The sequence below is a fragment of the Cebus imitator genome, unplaced genomic scaffold, assembly GCF_001604975.1.
Source record: "Cebus imitator isolate Cc_AM_T3 unplaced genomic scaffold, Cebus_imitator-1.0 Scaffold265, whole genome shotgun sequence".
Lineage (NCBI taxonomy): Eukaryota > Metazoa > Chordata > Mammalia > Primates > Cebidae > Cebus > Cebus imitator.
The window spans coordinates 962,125-980,225 of record NW_016107580.1 but is presented as its reverse complement, the minus strand read 5'-3'; the positions used below and the strand labels follow the sequence as shown (position 1 = coordinate 980,225).

General features: G+C 38.9%; 2 protein-coding genes across 2 annotated transcripts in view; both read right to left on the bottom strand.

Annotated features, from left to right (window-relative positions):
* The window catches only part of SBF2 (SET binding factor 2), a 489,013-nt gene that overhangs the window by 92,724 nt on the left and 378,188 nt on the right, over window positions 1-18,101 (bottom strand). The window lies entirely within an intron of this gene.
* Window positions 11,412-12,900, bottom strand: LOC108283761 (replication protein A 32 kDa subunit-like). The gene is given in 2 exon segments (XM_017500299.2): window positions 11,412-12,470; window positions 12,472-12,900. Coding segments are annotated over 2 exon segments (522 nt in total). The 5' UTR covers window positions 12,555-12,900; the 3' UTR covers window positions 11,412-12,031.

Here is an 18,101-nt window from a genome sequence, read left to right as displayed (position 1 = left end):
AGCAACTCAACAGAAAAAAAAAATTGACTAAAAAATATGGGCAAATGATTGAGCAGACATTTCTTAAAAGAAGACATAAAAACAGGTCAACAGGCATATTAAAAAATGCTCAGCATCACTAAACATCAGGGAAATATAAATCAAAACCACAATGAGATAGGAACAAAAAATAGAATAAGACTAGTATTTGATAGCACAACAGGGTGGCTGTAGTAAATAATGGTTTAATAGTACATTGTAAAAATAACTAAAAGAGTGTAATTGGAAAGCCAGGCGTGGTGGCTCATGCCTGTGATCCCAGTGCTTTGGGAGACCAAGGCAGGCAGATCACCTGAGGTCAGGAGTTCCAGACCAGCCTGACCAACATGGAGAAACCCTGTCTCTACTAAAAATACAAAATTAGCTGGGCGTGGTGGCGCATGCCTGTAATTGTAGCTACCTGAACCTGGGAGGCAGAGGCTGTGGTTAGCCGAGATTACACCACTACACTACAGCCTGGGCAACAAGAGTGAAACTCCACCTCAAAAAAAAAAATTCCATAAAGTGATTATTACAGAGTGCATGCTTGTATCAAAACATTTCACGTATTCCATAAATATATGTACCTACTATGTACCCCCCAAAATTAAAAATTAAAAAACAGAAAGAGATATCACTTTGTCCCAGTTAAAGTGGCTATTATCAAAAAAAGAAAAAGTAACAGATGCCAGTAAGGACACAGAGAATGGAGAATGCTTGTCCACTATTGATGGGAATGTGAATGAGTATAGCCATTACACAAAAACAGTAGTGAGATTCCTCAAAAAACTAACAATAGATCTACCATACCACTGCTGGATATATATTCAAAAGGAAGAAAACTATTATATTGAAGAGATTACATTTATTATAGTGCTATTCACAATAGCCACGATATGGAATAAGCCTAAATGCCCATCAACAGATGAGTGGATTAAAAAAAAAAAACATGGTATATATACATAGTGAAATAATATTCAGCCATAAAAAAGAATGAAATCCTGTCATTTACAACAACATGGATGGAACTGAAGGTCATTATGTTAAATGAAATAAGCCAGGCACAGAATAATAAATATCACATTTTCACGCATATGTGGGAGCAAAAAAAGTTCATCTAATGGAAGAATAGAATGATGGTTCCAAGGAGCTGGAAAGGGTAACTGGAGAGGGGGAATAAAGAGATGTTGGTTAATGGGTACAGAAATACAGTTAGAAGGAATAAGTTCTAGTGTTTGATAGCACAGTAGGTAGTTACAGTTAACAATAATTTATTACATATTTCAGAATACCTAGATTTCAAATGTTCCCAACACAAAAAAATGACAAATGTTTGAGGTGATGGATATTCTAATTACCCTGATTTGATCAATGCACACTGTATACATGTATCAAAATATCACATGTACCCAATAAAATGTATAGTTATGTATCAATAAAAATAATTCTTTAATATCAAATATCTAGTCATTGCTCAAATTTACGATTGTTTTTTAAATGTAAAAAAGTTTTTGTTTTTCTGGTTATTTTTAGAATCAGTCTGCTTAACTCAAGTAGGAGTCAAATAAGGTCTATATGCTACCATTAGTTTGTATATTGCTAGCATCAATTTTATTCTAGTTTCTTTTTCCACTTGCAATTTGTTTGTTGAAGAAACTGGATCATTTGTCCTATAAAGTTTCCATCAGTCTGATTGCACGCCAGTGGTGTCATCTGACACATTTCTTTTGTCCTCTTATGTTTTCCTACGTATTAGTAGTTGAATCTAGACACTTTATCAGATTTAAGCTCCTGTGGCAAGAATACTTCAGACACTACTACCCTGAGGGGTAGGACTCACAGGCACGTCTGTTTATCTTTCCTTTTGTTATGTTAGAGGATGCTGATTGCCAAAGCCAGATGTTAATAATTAGAAGTTGTAGGCCAGGCGCGGTGGCTCAAGCCTGTAATCCCAGCACTTTGGGAGGCCGAGGCGGGTGGATCACGAGGTCAAGAGATGGAGACCATCCTGGTCAACACGGTGAAACCCCGTCTCTACTAAAAATACAAAAAATTAGCTGGGCATGGTGGTGTGTGCCTGTAATCCCAGCTACTCAGGAGGCTGAGGCAGGAGAATTGCCTGAACCCAGGAGGCGGAGGTTGCAGTGAGCCGAGATCGCGCCATTGCACTCCAGCCTGGGTAACGTAACATGAGTGAAACTCCGTCTCAAAAAAAAAAAAAAAAAAAAAAAAAAATAAAAAAAAAAAAAAAAAAAAAAAAAAAAAAAAAAAAAAAAAAAAAAAAAAAAAAAAAAAAAAAAAAAAAAAGAAGTTGTAAAATTGTGATATTCTAATTCTACCATTACTTCCTCACTTATTAGAGTATTTCTATAAAGAGAAACCTTATCAACTGTTGGTGAACCACATCCATAGTCTGTATTGGAAAAGCAGGATAAATACTTGATTCTATCCCTTCATTTAACTCTATTAAAAACAATAAGTTGTTTTTCTAGTGTCTACCACAGGTAACCAATTAGTTCGGTTTTTAAAACTTAGTATCTTTGGCCGGCTGCGGTGGCTCATACCTATAATCCCACCACTTTGGGAGGCCGAGGCGGGTGGATCACTAGGTCAAGAGATCGAGACCATCCTGGTCAACATGGTGAAACCCTGTCTCTACTAAAAATACAAAAATTAGCTGGGCCTGGTGGCGCGTGCCTGTAATCCCAGCTACTCAGGAGGCTGAGGCAGGAGAATTGCTTGAACCCAGGAGGCGAAGGTTGCGGTGAGCCGAGATCACGCCATTGCACTCCAGCCTGGGTAACAAGAGTGAAACTCCATCTCAAAATAAAAAAATTAGTATCTTTATGAACTTATAAATTTTAAAACACGTTTGATTCACTATTAAATTATTCTTAAATCTAAGTTTAGAAATAAACAAACAAAAATTTATCCATAAGCATTTACTGAAAATTTGTGGGATTTTTTTGGAAACAGAATCTTGCTCAGTTAGCCAGGCTGGAGTGCAGTGGCACGATCTCAGATCACTACAACCTCCGCCTCCTGGGTTCAAGTGGTTCTTGCTCACTCTCCCAAGTAGCTGGGATTACAGGTGCATCCCACCATGCTTGGCTAATTTTTGTATTTTTAGTAGAGACAGGGTTTTGCCATGTTGGCCAAGCTAGTCTTGGTTCAACATATGCAGATCAATAAATGCAATTTACCACATAAACAGAACTAAAGACAAAAACCACATGATCATCTCAATAGATGCAGAAAAGGTCTTTGATAAAATTCAACATCACTTCATGTTAAAAATTGTAAAAATAAAACTAGGTATTGAAAGAACATACCTCCTAATAATGAGAGCCATATATGACAATCCCACAGCCAATATTATATTGAATAGGCAAAAGCTGGAAGCATCCCCCTTGAATACTGGAACAAGACAAGGATGGCCTCTCTCACTGCTCCTACTCAACATAGTATTGGACGTTCTGGCCCAGGGTAATCATGCAAGAGAAAGAAATAAAGGATATTCAAATAGAAAGAGAGGAAGTCAAATTATCTTTGTTTGCTGATGGAATGGTCCTATATCTAGAAAACCCCACTGTCTCGACCTAAAAGCTTTTTAAGCTGATAAGCAACTTCAGCAAAGTCTCAGGATACAAAATTAACATGCAAAAATCACTAGCATTCCTATATACCAACAACAGGCAAGCAGAGAGCCAAATCATAAATGAACTCCCATTCACAATTGCTACAAAAACAATAAAATACCTAAGAATAAAGCTAAAAAGGCAAGTGAAGGACCTATTCAAGAAGAACTACAAACCACTGCTCAAAGAAATCAGAGAGAACACAAACGGAAAAACATTTCATGCTCATGTATTGGAAGAATCAATACTGTGAAAATGGCCATACTGCCCAAAGTAATTTATAGATTAAATGCTATTCCCATTAAACTACAATTAACATTCTTCACAGAATTAGAAAAAAACTATTTTAAAATTCACATGGAACCAAAAAAGAGCCTGAATAGCCAAGACAATCCTAAGCAAAAAGAACAAAGCTGGATAGGCATCATGCTACCTGACTTCAAACTATACTACAAGGGTACAGAAACCAAAACAGCATGGGATTGGTACAAAAACAAATACATAGACCAATGAAACAGAATATAGAACTCAAAAATAAGACTGCACACCTATAACCATCTGATCATTGACAAACCTTGCAGAACAAGCAATGGTGAAAGGATTCCCTATTAATAAATGGTGCTTGGAGAACTGGCTAGCCATATGCAAAAAACTGAAACTGGACTTCTTCCTTACACCCTATACAAAAATTAACTTGAGATGAATTAAAAACTTAAATGTAAAATGCAAAACTATAAAAAACCCTAGAAGAAAATCTATCTAGGCAATATTTATTGGGATATAGGAATGGGCAAAGATTTCATAATCAAAACGCCAAAAGCAACTGCAACAAAAGCAAAAACTGACAAATGGGATCTAATTAAACTAAAGAGCTTCTGCCCAGTAAAAGCAACTATCATCAGAGTGAACAGACAACCTACAGAATGGGAAAAAATTTTTGCAATCTATCCAACTGATGAAGGTCTAATATCCGAGTCTACAAGGAACTTAAATATTAATTTACAAGGAAAAAAAAAACAATCCCACTAAAAAGTAGGCAAAGGACATGAACAGACACTTCTCAAAAGAAGACATACATATGGCCAACAAGCATATGAAAAAAAAGCTCAACATCACTGATCATTAGAGAAATGCAAATCAAAACCACAATGAGGTACACCTCACACCAGTCAGGATGGCAATTATTAAAGTTAAAACACAACTGATGCTGGTGAGGTTGCACAGTAAAGGAACACTTTTACACTGTCGGTGGGAGTGTAAATGAGTTCAACCCTTGTGGAAAACAGTGTGGTGACTCCTCAAAGTTCTAGAGGCAGAAATACCATTTGACCCAGCAATCTCATTACTGGATATATACTAAAAGGAACGTAAATCATTCTATTATAAAGATACATGCATGTAAATGTTCATCGCAGCATTGTTAATAATAGCAAAGACATGGAATCAACCCAAATACCCATCAATGATAGACTGGATAAAGAACGTGTGGTATATATACACCATGGAAACTATGTAGCCATGAAAAGGAATGAGATCATGATCTTCACAGGGCATGGATGAAGCTGGAAGCTATTATCCTCAGCAAACTAACACAGAAACAGTAAACTGCATGTTCTTACTTATAGATTGGAGCTGAATGATGAGGACACATGGACGCATAGGAGAGAACAACACACCTTGGGGCCTGTCAGAGGTGGGTGGGAGAAGGGAGAGCATCAGGAAGAATAGCTAACGGATGCTGGGCTTAATACCTAGGTGATGGCATAATCTGTGCAGTAAACTACCATAGCATACATTTACCTATGAAACAAACCTGTGTACATCCTGCATGTAATCCTGAACTTAAAGGTTAAAGAAAAAAATTAAAAAATAAATTAAAAAGGCTAAATATGTGAATAGGCATTTCATCAGAGATGATATACTGATAGCAAACATGAACATGCAGAGATACTCAATATTATTAGTCATTAGAGAAATGAAAATGAAAATCACAATAATGTACTACATCATATCTATTAGAATAGCTAAAATGAAAAACGCTGACATGAGGATATGGAGTAACTGGAACTCTCATGCACTGCTGGAAAGAATATAAAATGACAGGTCAGGTGCGGTGGCTCCTGCCTGTAATCCCAGCACTCTGGGAGGCCAGGGCGGGCAGATCACCTGAGTTCGGGAGTTCGAGACCAGCCTGACCAACATGAAGAAACCCCATCTCTATTAAAAATACAAAATTAGTTGGGTGTGGTGGTGCATGCCCGTAATCCCAGCTACTCAGGAAGCTGTAGCAGGAGAATCACTTGAACCTAGGAGGCAGAGGTTGCACTGAGTTGAGATCGCGCCATTGCACTCCAGCCTGGGCAACAAGAGTGAAACTCCATCTCAAAAAAAAAAAAAAAAAGAACATAAAATGGCAGCATTATGGAAAAAAGGTATTTTTGGCTGGGTGTGAAGGCTCATGCCTATAATCCCAGCACTTTGGGAGGCTGAGGTGGGTGGATCACTTGAGGTCAGGAGTTCACAACCTACCTGGCCACATAGTGAAACCTTGTCTCTACTTAAAATACAAAAGTTGGCCAGCTGTGGTGGCACATGCCTGTAGTCTCAGCTACTTGGAAGGCTGAGGCAGAACAATGGCTTGAATCCAGGAGGCGGAAGTTGCAGTGAGACAAGATCACGCCATGGCACTCCAGCCTGGGTGACAGATCGAGACTCTGTCTCAAAAAAAAAAAAAGTTTTTTTTAAGCTTTCTTTACTTCTTAAAGAGTTAAACATATACTTACTATATGATCTAGCCATTTCATTCCCAGGTATTTGCCCAAGAAAAAATGAAATATATATCCATATAAAGCTTGCATACAACTATTCATAGTAGCTTTATCTGTATAATCAAAATCTGGAAACAACCAAAATTTTTGCCAGCAGGTTAGTGGATTAACAAATTGTGGTATATTTATATCACAGAATACTACTTAGCAATAAAAAGAAATTTAACTTTTTTTTTTTTTTTGAGACAGAATCTTGCTCAGTCACCCAGGCTGGAGTGCAGTGGTTCGATCTTGGCTCACTGCAACCTCTGCCTCCTGGGTTCAAGCGATTCTCCTGCCTCAGACTCCCAAGCAGCTGGGACTACAGGTGCATGCCACCACACCAAGCTAATTTTTTTATTTTCAGTAGAGATGGGGTTTCATCATATTGGCCAGGCTGGTCTTGAACTCCTGACCTCATGATCCACCCACCTCAGCCTCCCAAAGTGCTGGGATTACAAGTGTGAGCCACCGCGCCTGGCAAGAAATGAACTATTGATATGTTCAACATAAATGAATCAGAAAATTATTATGCTGAGTGAAAAACTACAACAAAAAGATCACAATAATGTATAATTACATCTATACCTAACTCTAGTAAATGCTAACTAATCTGTAGTGACAGCAGATCAATGGGGCTGGGGTGAGGTGCAAACTGGAGATGGGTAGAATGGAGAGAATACAACGGGACATGAGGGAATTTTGGGAGTGACACATACATTTACTATACTGATTGTGGTGATGGCTCCCTGGTTGTACACATACGTCAAAACTCATCAGACTGTAAAGTTAAACATGTACAGTTTACTGCATGTTACAATTATACTTTAATAAAGCTACTAAAAAACTTAATAAAATGCACACATAAGTTTTATACATTTCACTGCATGTAAATTTTATCTCAAAAGAAGAAAATGTAAACCCTAGCTATAATTCTAGTTACAAACTCTAGTAAATGATATGGACACTGGAATAATGAAATTACATAATGACTATAATTTACTTGAAATACTTAAAAATTAAAATGGATTAATAAATGAATAGGTTTATATAAAGAAAAGACAGAAAAAAATGTTAATGCTAGACTCCAAATAGCAGGTTGACGGATGTTCACTGTGAAATTTTTTTCAATTTTTCTGTATGCTTGAAAAGTTTTACAACAAAATGTTTGGAAAAAATTGGAGTATTAGTCCTATTAGTATCCAGCTATTAGGAGTTCAAGAAAGAGAAACAAAACAAAACAAAAAAAATTGAGAAGAAAAAATAATCAAATAAGAATATTTTAATATTTTCCAGAACCAGAGTGCACAGATTTTCAAAATGAAAGAGCCATCTAATGCCTAGCACAATGAATGAAAAAGACCTACATCAAGGCATATCATTATAAACACTTAATCCATAAAGGGAAATCATATAAGGATGCACAGACATAAAAATGGAAACATACAAAGGATTATAAATCAGAATGACATTGGACTTCTTAATAGGTGGGGCATGTGTGTGCATGGAAAGGAAGAAAGGAGAAATTTATAAGAGGATAGGTAGGGGTAAGAGACCTAAATCTTCATATTCCAAGTCAATTCATAATGTCTAACATTGTAAAATTAAGAAACAGCAGTAAAAGTATATTACTTAGAAATGCTAAGCCAAATACCAAAAGAAACCTCTAAAGAGTTCAATATAATTGTCTGAAAAGTACATCATAAAAGAACAGGAACCTGTTTTTATAATAAACTGTAATCTTTACATTTCTGAAATGTGTATTAACTAAAAAGCCTTAAATTAGAAAACATTTTAAAATGTGGTTATTACATATCAAATAAAAATTAAATAGAACATAACTTCTTTATTTACCTTTCAAAGAAGCATATTCTTTCAAAATTTGTTTTACAAGTGAAGTGAGATAAAAAAATAAATATGTTTAGATTAAGTTGGTGGATAGGTTAATAACTATTACAATGACCTTGAAGCCGGTGTTAAAAGTTCTTTCAACATCTTAGAATTCTGTTCTTACACAGTATGTGAGTTCTTGAGTGACTTAGAAACATCTCTGTTATGTCATGCAGAGTTCTTCACTGCCTAGCAGCCATAGCTATAGTATTTACTCCCAAGGAGAGCAGCAGGAGGCAGCCAAATACTGAGGCAGACAGGGCAGGTCCCTGGTGAAACCCCACCCTCAAGCCAAAGTAGCCTGAAACCTGCAGCCCAAAGTGAAAACTTCTATTCCTGTTTGCCCGCTCTCTCCTCAGCGGTTCTTTGAGTAATTTCTTTTTACCAATCTAATGTTGCCATTTCCAAAATGACCTACAGGGCACCCCACACCCATGCTGTGCCTATAAAGACCCCAGACTCATTTGGTAGAGAGGAGAGATGGCCAGACTCAGGGGAAGAGACAGCTTGACTTTGGGGAATAGACGGCTGGATTTCAGGGAGAAGACAATCTGATTTTGGAGAAGACTACCTGCCCTTCCCATTCCCTCTCCAACTCCCTTCTCTGCTGACAGCCATTTCCACCACTCAATAAAATTCTCTGCCTTCACCATCCTTCAAATGACTGTGTGACCTCTTTCTTCTTGCATGCTGGACAAGAGCTTGGGACCCACCAAGTGCGGGTACCCAAAAAGGCTGTTGCACCCTTTGCCCTTGCCTGCAGAGGGCAAGTGAGCTGTTAACACACATCCGTCTTCAGATGGCAGAACTAAAGGAGCACTGTAACATCCCCTCTGGGGCGTCAAGGTCACAGGCACCCGTCACCTGGGCACTGCTGCATTTAGCTTGCTCCTGCTGATGCCTGGAGCGGCCAGCCAGATCTGCATTTGCTTGCTCACACCTGTTCTGGCTGTGGGCCCTGCACAGAACTTGCTCTGCCCACACCCGGAGCAGTCAGCTGGAGCCTATTACACTTGTTTGCTCACGTGCTCCCACCTGCAAGGGGCTGAGCACAGAAGGCAGAATAAACATTTGCCCCTGTCACAAGTCTGAAAAAGGGGTGAAGAAAACTCCTACATCACCAATACTTAATAGAGATTTCAGAAGACTAACAAATTTAAACTCCAAATCTTCCAGAATATGTAGGCTGAAGTAAGATGCAACACAATCTACTGAATCTTTACTGCTTGAATCTTTGTTCCTAGGTGAGAACTTATGAACCCAAAGTCTTACAAAACCCTCAAAAAAAGCTGATTGTGTTTATTTTTATTATACTTACCATGGCAGGAAAATGACAAAAATAAGATTTGCAACTTGAAATGTCTAGGTTTTAACCCTAGATGAAATTGAAAATTAACAGTGATACTGTAAAGTTTTGCTGATATTGAAAGGCTTTGATTTGGCCTCAATCTCTTATTCTTTTACCTCTGCCATTAGGATATTTTCCTGTAAATATAGCCATTATCTGAAATCTAGCTCAAAAGAGGCTGTTCCCTGGGCTTTTACCACTCAAAGTAGATGATCTACACTATCTCTTTCTCCTTGTTCATTAGTACTGGCATAATTTCTCCTGAAGCAAAGGCATTATTCTAGGCAAACTGTTTTAAAATTAGATATAGAGTGAAGGAATTGCAAATTTATAACAAGGTATAACAAGTGAGGATGGAAGAGGAACTGACAATTACTGGTGCCAATGTCCAAGCCCCAGTGGCTTGGGAGATTTCAGAGATGGGGGAACAAATACAAAGAGGCTACATGTTTCCTCAAAACAGCATATGTCCTCTGCTGATGGAACAGAATATTGTTCTGGATAAAAATAACAGATTAGGCACTCTAAAAATGTGTTTTTATGACGCTAAGGAGTCTTGGATTCCATTTTATCAGAGGTGAAAGAAAAACTGCCTTTCTAGGACTTGGTGAGTTTTCTCAGGGAGTTCAAAACAATTACTAAAAATGCTCTATGCAGTTCGTTACAAATGTTTAAAGTGAAATGGATTAGTAGAGTATAAAAATATTGGTTCACAACCACAAATGGTGGTTATAGTCATTCACCACAGTCTGACAATTCAGAAGATATATTATGGAAACAAAGCTAAGAAGATTATGATGTATGGTGCTAACTTCATTTCAGGGTAGCTCTACCATGTGAAGGTGAGAAGATCCACTTAATATGTATTTAGTAAATAGAAGCAGCAGTCAGGGGCTCAAGAGATAGTGGGGGCAGCAGCATAGCTGCACAAGGTCATGGTACAACAGCAGAAAACCCACGTAGGCACTCATAGATAACTCTGGAAAACAGAAGCACCTGCCTGGGTAGAGGAACAGTGAGCAGTTTTAGGGATCTGCATGGGCAGTGAGGTGGCATATACCTAGAAAGCTGACTATCAATTAGCTCCAAAGGTCTTTCATTTAGTAGGTCAGCACTATATTAGGATTTAAAGAAAAGACAAAGGTAAGCCCCTTGAAAGAGCATATTTCTTTCCTTGTGTGACTGAACTTTAGAGTTTAAATCCTCTGATTAAATCTGGATAATGTTATTGCTATCTTAGAGACTACTCTAACGACAAAGAGAATCTAGAGGAAAAGCACAATTAGGAAGCTCTAATTTTTTTTTTTTTTTTTTTTTTTGAGACAGAGTTTCACTCTTGTTACCCAGGCTGGAGTGCAATGGCGCGATCTCGGCTCACCGCAACCTCCGCCTCCTGGGTTCAGGCAATTCTCCTGCCTCAGCCTCCTGAGTAGCTGGGATTACAGGCACGCGCCACCATGCCCAGCTAATGTTTTGTAGTTTTAGTAGAGACGGGGTTTCACCATGTTGACCAGGATGGTCTCGATCTCTTGACCTCGTGATCCACCCGCCTCGGCCTCCCAAAGTGCTGGGATTACAGGCTTGAGCCACCGCGCCCGGCCTAGGAAGCTCTAATTCTAAGTGATTTTTAACTTGAATTTTTATTGCCAAGTACATAATAGTGACTCTAAGTAAAAACATATTCCTTATACTATTTTTTTAACAAGTTACTACAATAGAACTGTTTTATTAAACATGTGAATGTATTTATTTTGTACAAAATGCAGTAACACTCCCTTTCCTCTGCCCCTGGAGGCACCACCACATAACTTCATGTTCACAGAAACGTATCGTCACGACAAGCAGCAGTCATGACAAGCAGGAAAGTGGAATTCAGAAAGTAATGCCACACAACCAAACTGGGAAATAAAAACAGGCAGAGGCCAGCAGGTTACTTGGTTAGGGCTCTGCCTACAAGGCCGTGGTTCTGCTCATCTTCTTTCAGCAGGAAATATTTTAAAAAGAGAAACTCCCGAGCACTATGTAAGTACTCTCCTGGTAGCGTCGTTCCAATTCCATCTATCTTGATGTTGTAAGAAGCTTATTTGTAACTTCCTCAAGAGATCCCACCCTAGATTGCATTCCTGTCAATTGTTCCTCTCCCTTTGAAGTTCAAACAAAACAAAATAAAACAGAAGAGCAGTAGGTTTCAAAAGGACGTCAGTAGAGACCTTTTATACATGAAACCTACTTCCTAGAAGCCACCTGACCAAACATACGCAGAGCTGCAGACAAGAGACTGTGAAACTAGGTCCAGCTGTAAAATATCTCAGGCATCCAGTTAGATCCAGTTATTCTGCATCTGTGGATTTAAAATGATCATCATCCACAGTAGAATAGATAGGCCCCTCATTGCTCAGAAAAGCCACAGCTTGCTCGATTGAGGATACAGACATGTGTTTCAGCTGGTTCTTGAGATCTTGAAAGTTCAACTCTTCAGGTCCTGGACAAGCCTTAATCAAATTCAACACCTGGTTTTGGGCCACAGTGAGGCCATTTGCTGACATAAAGCTATTCCCACCAAAGTTCCCTGCTTCACTCATTCCTAGATTGCTGATAGGTGCTCTCCCTGCTGAGGGCTGGCTATTAGCTTTGCTTAGTATCATGTGTGCATTAATCACTTCTAGAATACGTGCGGTGAACTCATTCATATCCTCCAGGGGCATGATCTTAAAGGCTACCAGGCTCTTTTTATTCTGAAAAGATCTCAGGTGGCCTGCCACTTTCACATGTTTCTGGAGGAACCACAGTGTTTTCACTGCTGGCGTGATCTGTGTCAACCCAATGGCAAACATCTATGGGTGGAGCTGTCATGTCATCTATTTTGTGAACAATGCTGGTTGGAGCTTTCTCTGCCTGTCTGATGATCCCCACAATAGTGACGTGTGAAATCTCAACATTCCCACTTCTGAACCCTTCATCAACCAAAGTGGCAGAAAGCAGCTGAGATATAGTACAGGGTACAATGTGCTAGGCTGAGGCTCTTGGTTTCTTTTCGGCCTGAGAAGGTCTGGGTGATCCAAAGTCCCATGGGGACTGTGTGTAGCCGCTGGCTCCCCCATAGTTGGAGCTGCCATAGCTTTCAAATCCACTGTTCCATGTCTTAGTCTTGATTCTCTGCAAAGAGGCCGGGAAGGTTCGGATCTCCTTATACTACTTTCCACTTCTTACTACATGAAGGCAGAAATCACAGTACTATTGAATTACAGTTTGACAGTACATCTCTTCCTTCCTTAGTTTCTGTCTACTCAACTTTTCCAGAGACCCCTAAAAAATTATCATAAACAGCAAAGTCTTAAAAGCATTCATATAAACAAGAAAATCAATATCTTGGGGCCAAAATTTCTAAATTTCACTGAAGTTTTGACTAAAAAACTTAAGACTCTTGTCAATGACCAAATAAAGACTCAAATTGTAGGTTGCCTTCATGATACAGTCAACTGTAGGTGCCTTTAAACTGTAACTGTTACTTCAGCGCCTATACTTTCTAAGGGTTTTATTTTGATGTTGTGGTCTTCTGAGAATGAGTGACAGCCCGCCAGTGTGATTCACTGAGGTGGTGCCTACACAAAGTGGAGGCCACAAAGAAGTAAATACAGGGTTGGGCCTTGAAGAGCCTCTTACTTACCGAATATTATCAGATGAGTCACCTAAGCTCCTAGTTTAGGTTTATTATTAAAATAACAACTCTTGACTTGCATATGCATTTGATAAAAGTAGACTAACCTATCAAGCTTGATGAGCCAATAGTACAAAAAGTAAAAATACTGTATGAAGAGAAAGAAGGAGACCAATCTATTATTGAAAAAAAAAACTAAGCACTGTAAGGTGATTATAAGAACATCTATTTATTGAGGAGAAATATGCCTCTGTTTCTGAGGAAAACAGCTCTTCAACTTTAATTCTAGAGCTTATTTATTTTGGAAAGATTCATTAAGACTGAACCTCTAGAATGAGAGACAAGCTGTTTACCTAGTGACCATTTCCAAGGAGGAAGAATTATCTATCAAATTATATGGACTGGGTCAAAGTTCTCCAAGTATTTTTATGGGTAAATCAATAATTATGCCTAGAATTCTAGAAAATGAGTAAACAGCAGTAATTGTCTGGCTAAAAATAACCAAGACAGGTCCACTGCTAAGAATAAATAGATATAAAGTTACATTAAATGGTTCTGGGACTGGAAATGGTTTTCAAGCTCCACTTCTAAGGCTTTTAGGAACATCATAAAATCCCCCTTCCTCCTACCTACTAGCTTCTCTATTTATTAACATCTAGAAGTTTGCTATTTATGTTTCATTTGTATAGTTTAAGGCCTACTTCCTAATAAAAAGCAAATGTTACTGCAGGCTTGAGGAGACCTTTACCCAATTGTCTATAACTGAATATGAAAGAAGGCTTCGGGATTAAGTTTCCATAACAGGGTAGAAAGATCAGGTATGACGGAAATCAAGTCAAAAGCAGGAGAAAGTAACAGGGCCAGTGAAGTCAGAAAAAGGGTATGGAACAAGGCAGGGGAAGCCATATATCTTCTGTATTTGCCTAATCTATCCTCCCTGCAAGGTCCAGGTTGGGTGCTTAAAATATGCTGAATAAGGTTCCCAATTCGTGGAGGGGTGGGAGAAATTGAAATTCAACTTAGAAAGCCAAAATAGATTTTTCTACCTATTATCAAACATTTGCAGAAACTGCACATCTGCTGGTGTGAGACACAAATATGAAAGTATGCAGGCACACACAAACACATAACACTCATTAAACTTAAATCACTTACTTGTTATTAAGTGTAGACTCACTGAGTTAGAACAAACTTCAGAGATTTTTTTCTACTAATACATGGGGATGCTGAGATAAACAGAAGTAAAGAAACACAAGGGTCATATGGCTAGATAGATGAGTGGTGACACCAGCAATGGATGTTTTACAAGGTATTCAACAATCTAGTTACATCTTCCCTTTCTCAACTTCCTGAATACTATTCACTCCTAGAGGTATATCCCGCAGGTGAATTAGCTGAATGCTCTGCGTACTGAACATACTCTTTCCTTTCTCCCTGTTATGACATTGGTCAAGCTGTTTCGTCTACTTGGAATCCCTCCTTACAATCTCTAATGGTTAAAATCCATTCTCCAAGAGCCTAGTCAGATACTACGTCTTTCAAATGCCCTCCCTGGTTGCTCCCTCTTTATTTACCATCTGTTATAAACTGAATGTTTGTGTCCCCCTCAAACTCATATGTTGAAACCCTAATCTCTGGTGTAGTCATATTTGTAGTAAAGTAATTAAGATTGTATGAGATCATAAGGGTGAGGCCCTGATCCAACAGGATTAGTATCCTGAGATAGAGAGCTTGTTCTTGCTCACTCGCTTGCTCTCTCGCTCTCTCTCCCCCTCTCCCCACATACTGAAGAAAGGCCACATGACATAGTGATAAGGCAGCCATCTGCAACTGAGAAAGAGAGCCTTCCCCAGAAAGTGAGTTGGCTAGAACCTTGATCTTGAGAAAATAAATTTCTTTTGTTAAATCCCCCAGTCTGTGCAGTCTGGGCAGACTACAACATTATCTTCTTTTTTTTTTTTTTTTTACCAAGATGGAGTCTTGCTCTGTCATCCAGGCTGGAGTGCAGTGGTGTACTCTCAGCTCACTGCAACCTCTGCCTCCCAGGTTCCAGTGATTCTCCTGCCTCAGCCTCCCCAGTAGCTGGGATTATAGGCACGCACCACCACACCCGGCTTATTTTTGTATTCTTAGTAGAGATGGGGTTTCACCATGTTGGCCAGGCTAGTCTTGAACTCTTGATTTTGTGATCTGTCCACCTTGGCCTCCCAAAGTGTTGGGATTACAGGCGTGAGCCACCATGCCCTGCCCTATGATGCTATCTTATGTAGAACTTTGTTGTTGTTACTGTTGTTTTTTGAGACGGAGTCTTGCTCTGTTACCCAGGCTGGAGTGCAGTGAGGCGACCTGGGCTCCCTGCAACCTCTGCCTCCTTGGTTCAAGCAATTCTCCTGCCTCAGCCTCCTGAGTAGCTGAGATTACAAGTGCCCACCACCATGCCAGGTTAATTTTTGTATTTTTAATAGAGACAGGGTTTCACCATGTTGGCCAGGCTGGTTTCAAACTACTGACCTCAAGCAATCCACCCATCTAGGCCTTCCAAAGTGCTACAATTACAGGTGTGAGCCACTGTCCTGGTCTAGAACATTGTTTATACTTCTTTAACATTTATTTCATTCTACTTTGTATTACACTTAGGACTATTTTTTTGCTCTAGAATGTGCTGAAATGCTATACTAGAACCTTTCTTAGGCTTATACAAGATAAAATAGCAGCCACAATGACAATAAAAAGTGTTAGTATTTCTATGACAACAAAGATGATCAAGGTAGAGTATTTATTTATTTATTTATGAGACAGAGTCTTGCTCTGTCACCTAGGCTGGAGTGCAATAGTGCAATCTCAGCTCAATGCAACCTCTGCCTCCTGGGTTCAAGTGATTCTCCTGCTTTTACAGGCTCCTGCCACCACGCCTGGCTAATTTTTTGTATTTTTAGTAGAGAAGGGGTTTCACTATGTTGGCCAGGCTGGTCTTAAACTCCTGACCTTGTGATGAGCCCACCTCAGCCTCCCAAAGTGTTGGGATTACAGGCGTGAGCCACCACGCCCAGCCTAAGGTAGATTAAAAAAAAAAAATACTCTGTTTTATAAGGGAAAGTATTATGTTAAATAAGTTCCTATGTTGTTACTATTTTTGTATGCTCATTAAGAGATAATGAATATTTTTAAAATGCCAAAAATTAGGTTTTAAAAACCAAACATTAAACTATTAATTAAACCTAAATAATTTTTAAAAATTTGTGTACATATAGTTTCTCTCTTAATAGCCTTTAAGGGCAGAGACCATGTCTTGCACATCTTGGCATCAATTCAAATGCCAGGTTAAAGCACCTTAATATAGGTATCGGAGTTTCATACAATACTTGTAAAATTCCAAAAGGTTAACTACATATTTCCCAGAGGCTCTCTTCTAAGATTATAATTTTATTAGCTGGAAATGTCACTCAAGAGTATAATAAAACCAGCTAACTCCACAGTCATTCCAGATTTTTCTCTGACTTCTTCCAGGTAATCTCCTGCTATCAACACTGAAACGTGCCTATCACTAAGGGTCATCCCCATGCTTTCATCTCCCCAACCCTTAAAACTCCCTCTGAAAGTGACCTCTCTTTATGTCTCTCTTATCATGTAAAACTCTATCAGTGGCAAAGTGGAACAACTGCAAAGCTGAAGAAATTAAAAACAGACCTTTTGGTTAGGTACAAAATGCTTGCACTTTGGACATAAAGGGAATTTGTTGAGTTACCGAATCAAGTATTTATAGCACCACATAATTGATTTTCTGCCATAATAATTTCTTCTGTAATTCAGCAGCTCCTCCACAAATCCTCATCAAACCTATGACTTCTCAAAAATGCTAACAAGGCTGGCTAATACAAAGGAAACAGTGCCATCTAAGCAAAATTAAACTAGAATAATAATCTATTTATAAAGGTCTTTTTAGGGACACGTAGTTAACAATGTCTTTGCTTTTGTTATTCACAATGAGTCATGAGTTTTGTATTTTCCATTCTTTTCTCAATTACATTATTAGGCTGTATCTTACCAAAAGTATTCTAATTCCTATCTTCAGGCTAGAAAGCACTTGCCCTAAATGAAAATATTAGGGTCCACTAAAAAACAACATAATCAAGTATGCCCTGTGACTTCCAACCCCAAAGGTGGAGGATGCTGACATGCATTACCATGGGTTTTGCCATTTACCAGCTGGAGGACCTGGACTAAGCTCGGTGAGCACAGAGATTCTGTCTGTTTTATCTGTCAATGTATATCCAGTGACTGAGGAAGTAGACATTCAATTTATAGTTGAATTCATGTCCTGTCTTTCATTCAACAAATACTCTCTGTGCACTTACTATATGCCAGGTAGTATTAGGTGCTTTATATGAATAATTTCATCTTTAGTTATCACCAGTTCAGAGTAGAAAAATAAAAATTCAGACAGTTAAACATTCATTTAAGATCTCAGGATGAGGCCGGGCATGGTGGTTAGCATCTGTAGTCCCAGTACTTTGGGAGGCTGAGGAGGGCGGATCATTTGAGGTCAGGAGTTTGAGACTAACCTGGCCAACATGGCGAAACCCTGTCTCTACTAAAACTACAAAAATTAGCCAGGTGTAGTGGTGCATGACTGTATTCCCAGATACTGGTAAGGCTGAGGCAGAAGAATCTCTGGAACCTGGGAGGCAGAGGTTGCAGTGAGCTGAGATCATGCCATTGCTCTCCAGCCTGGGCAGTAAGTG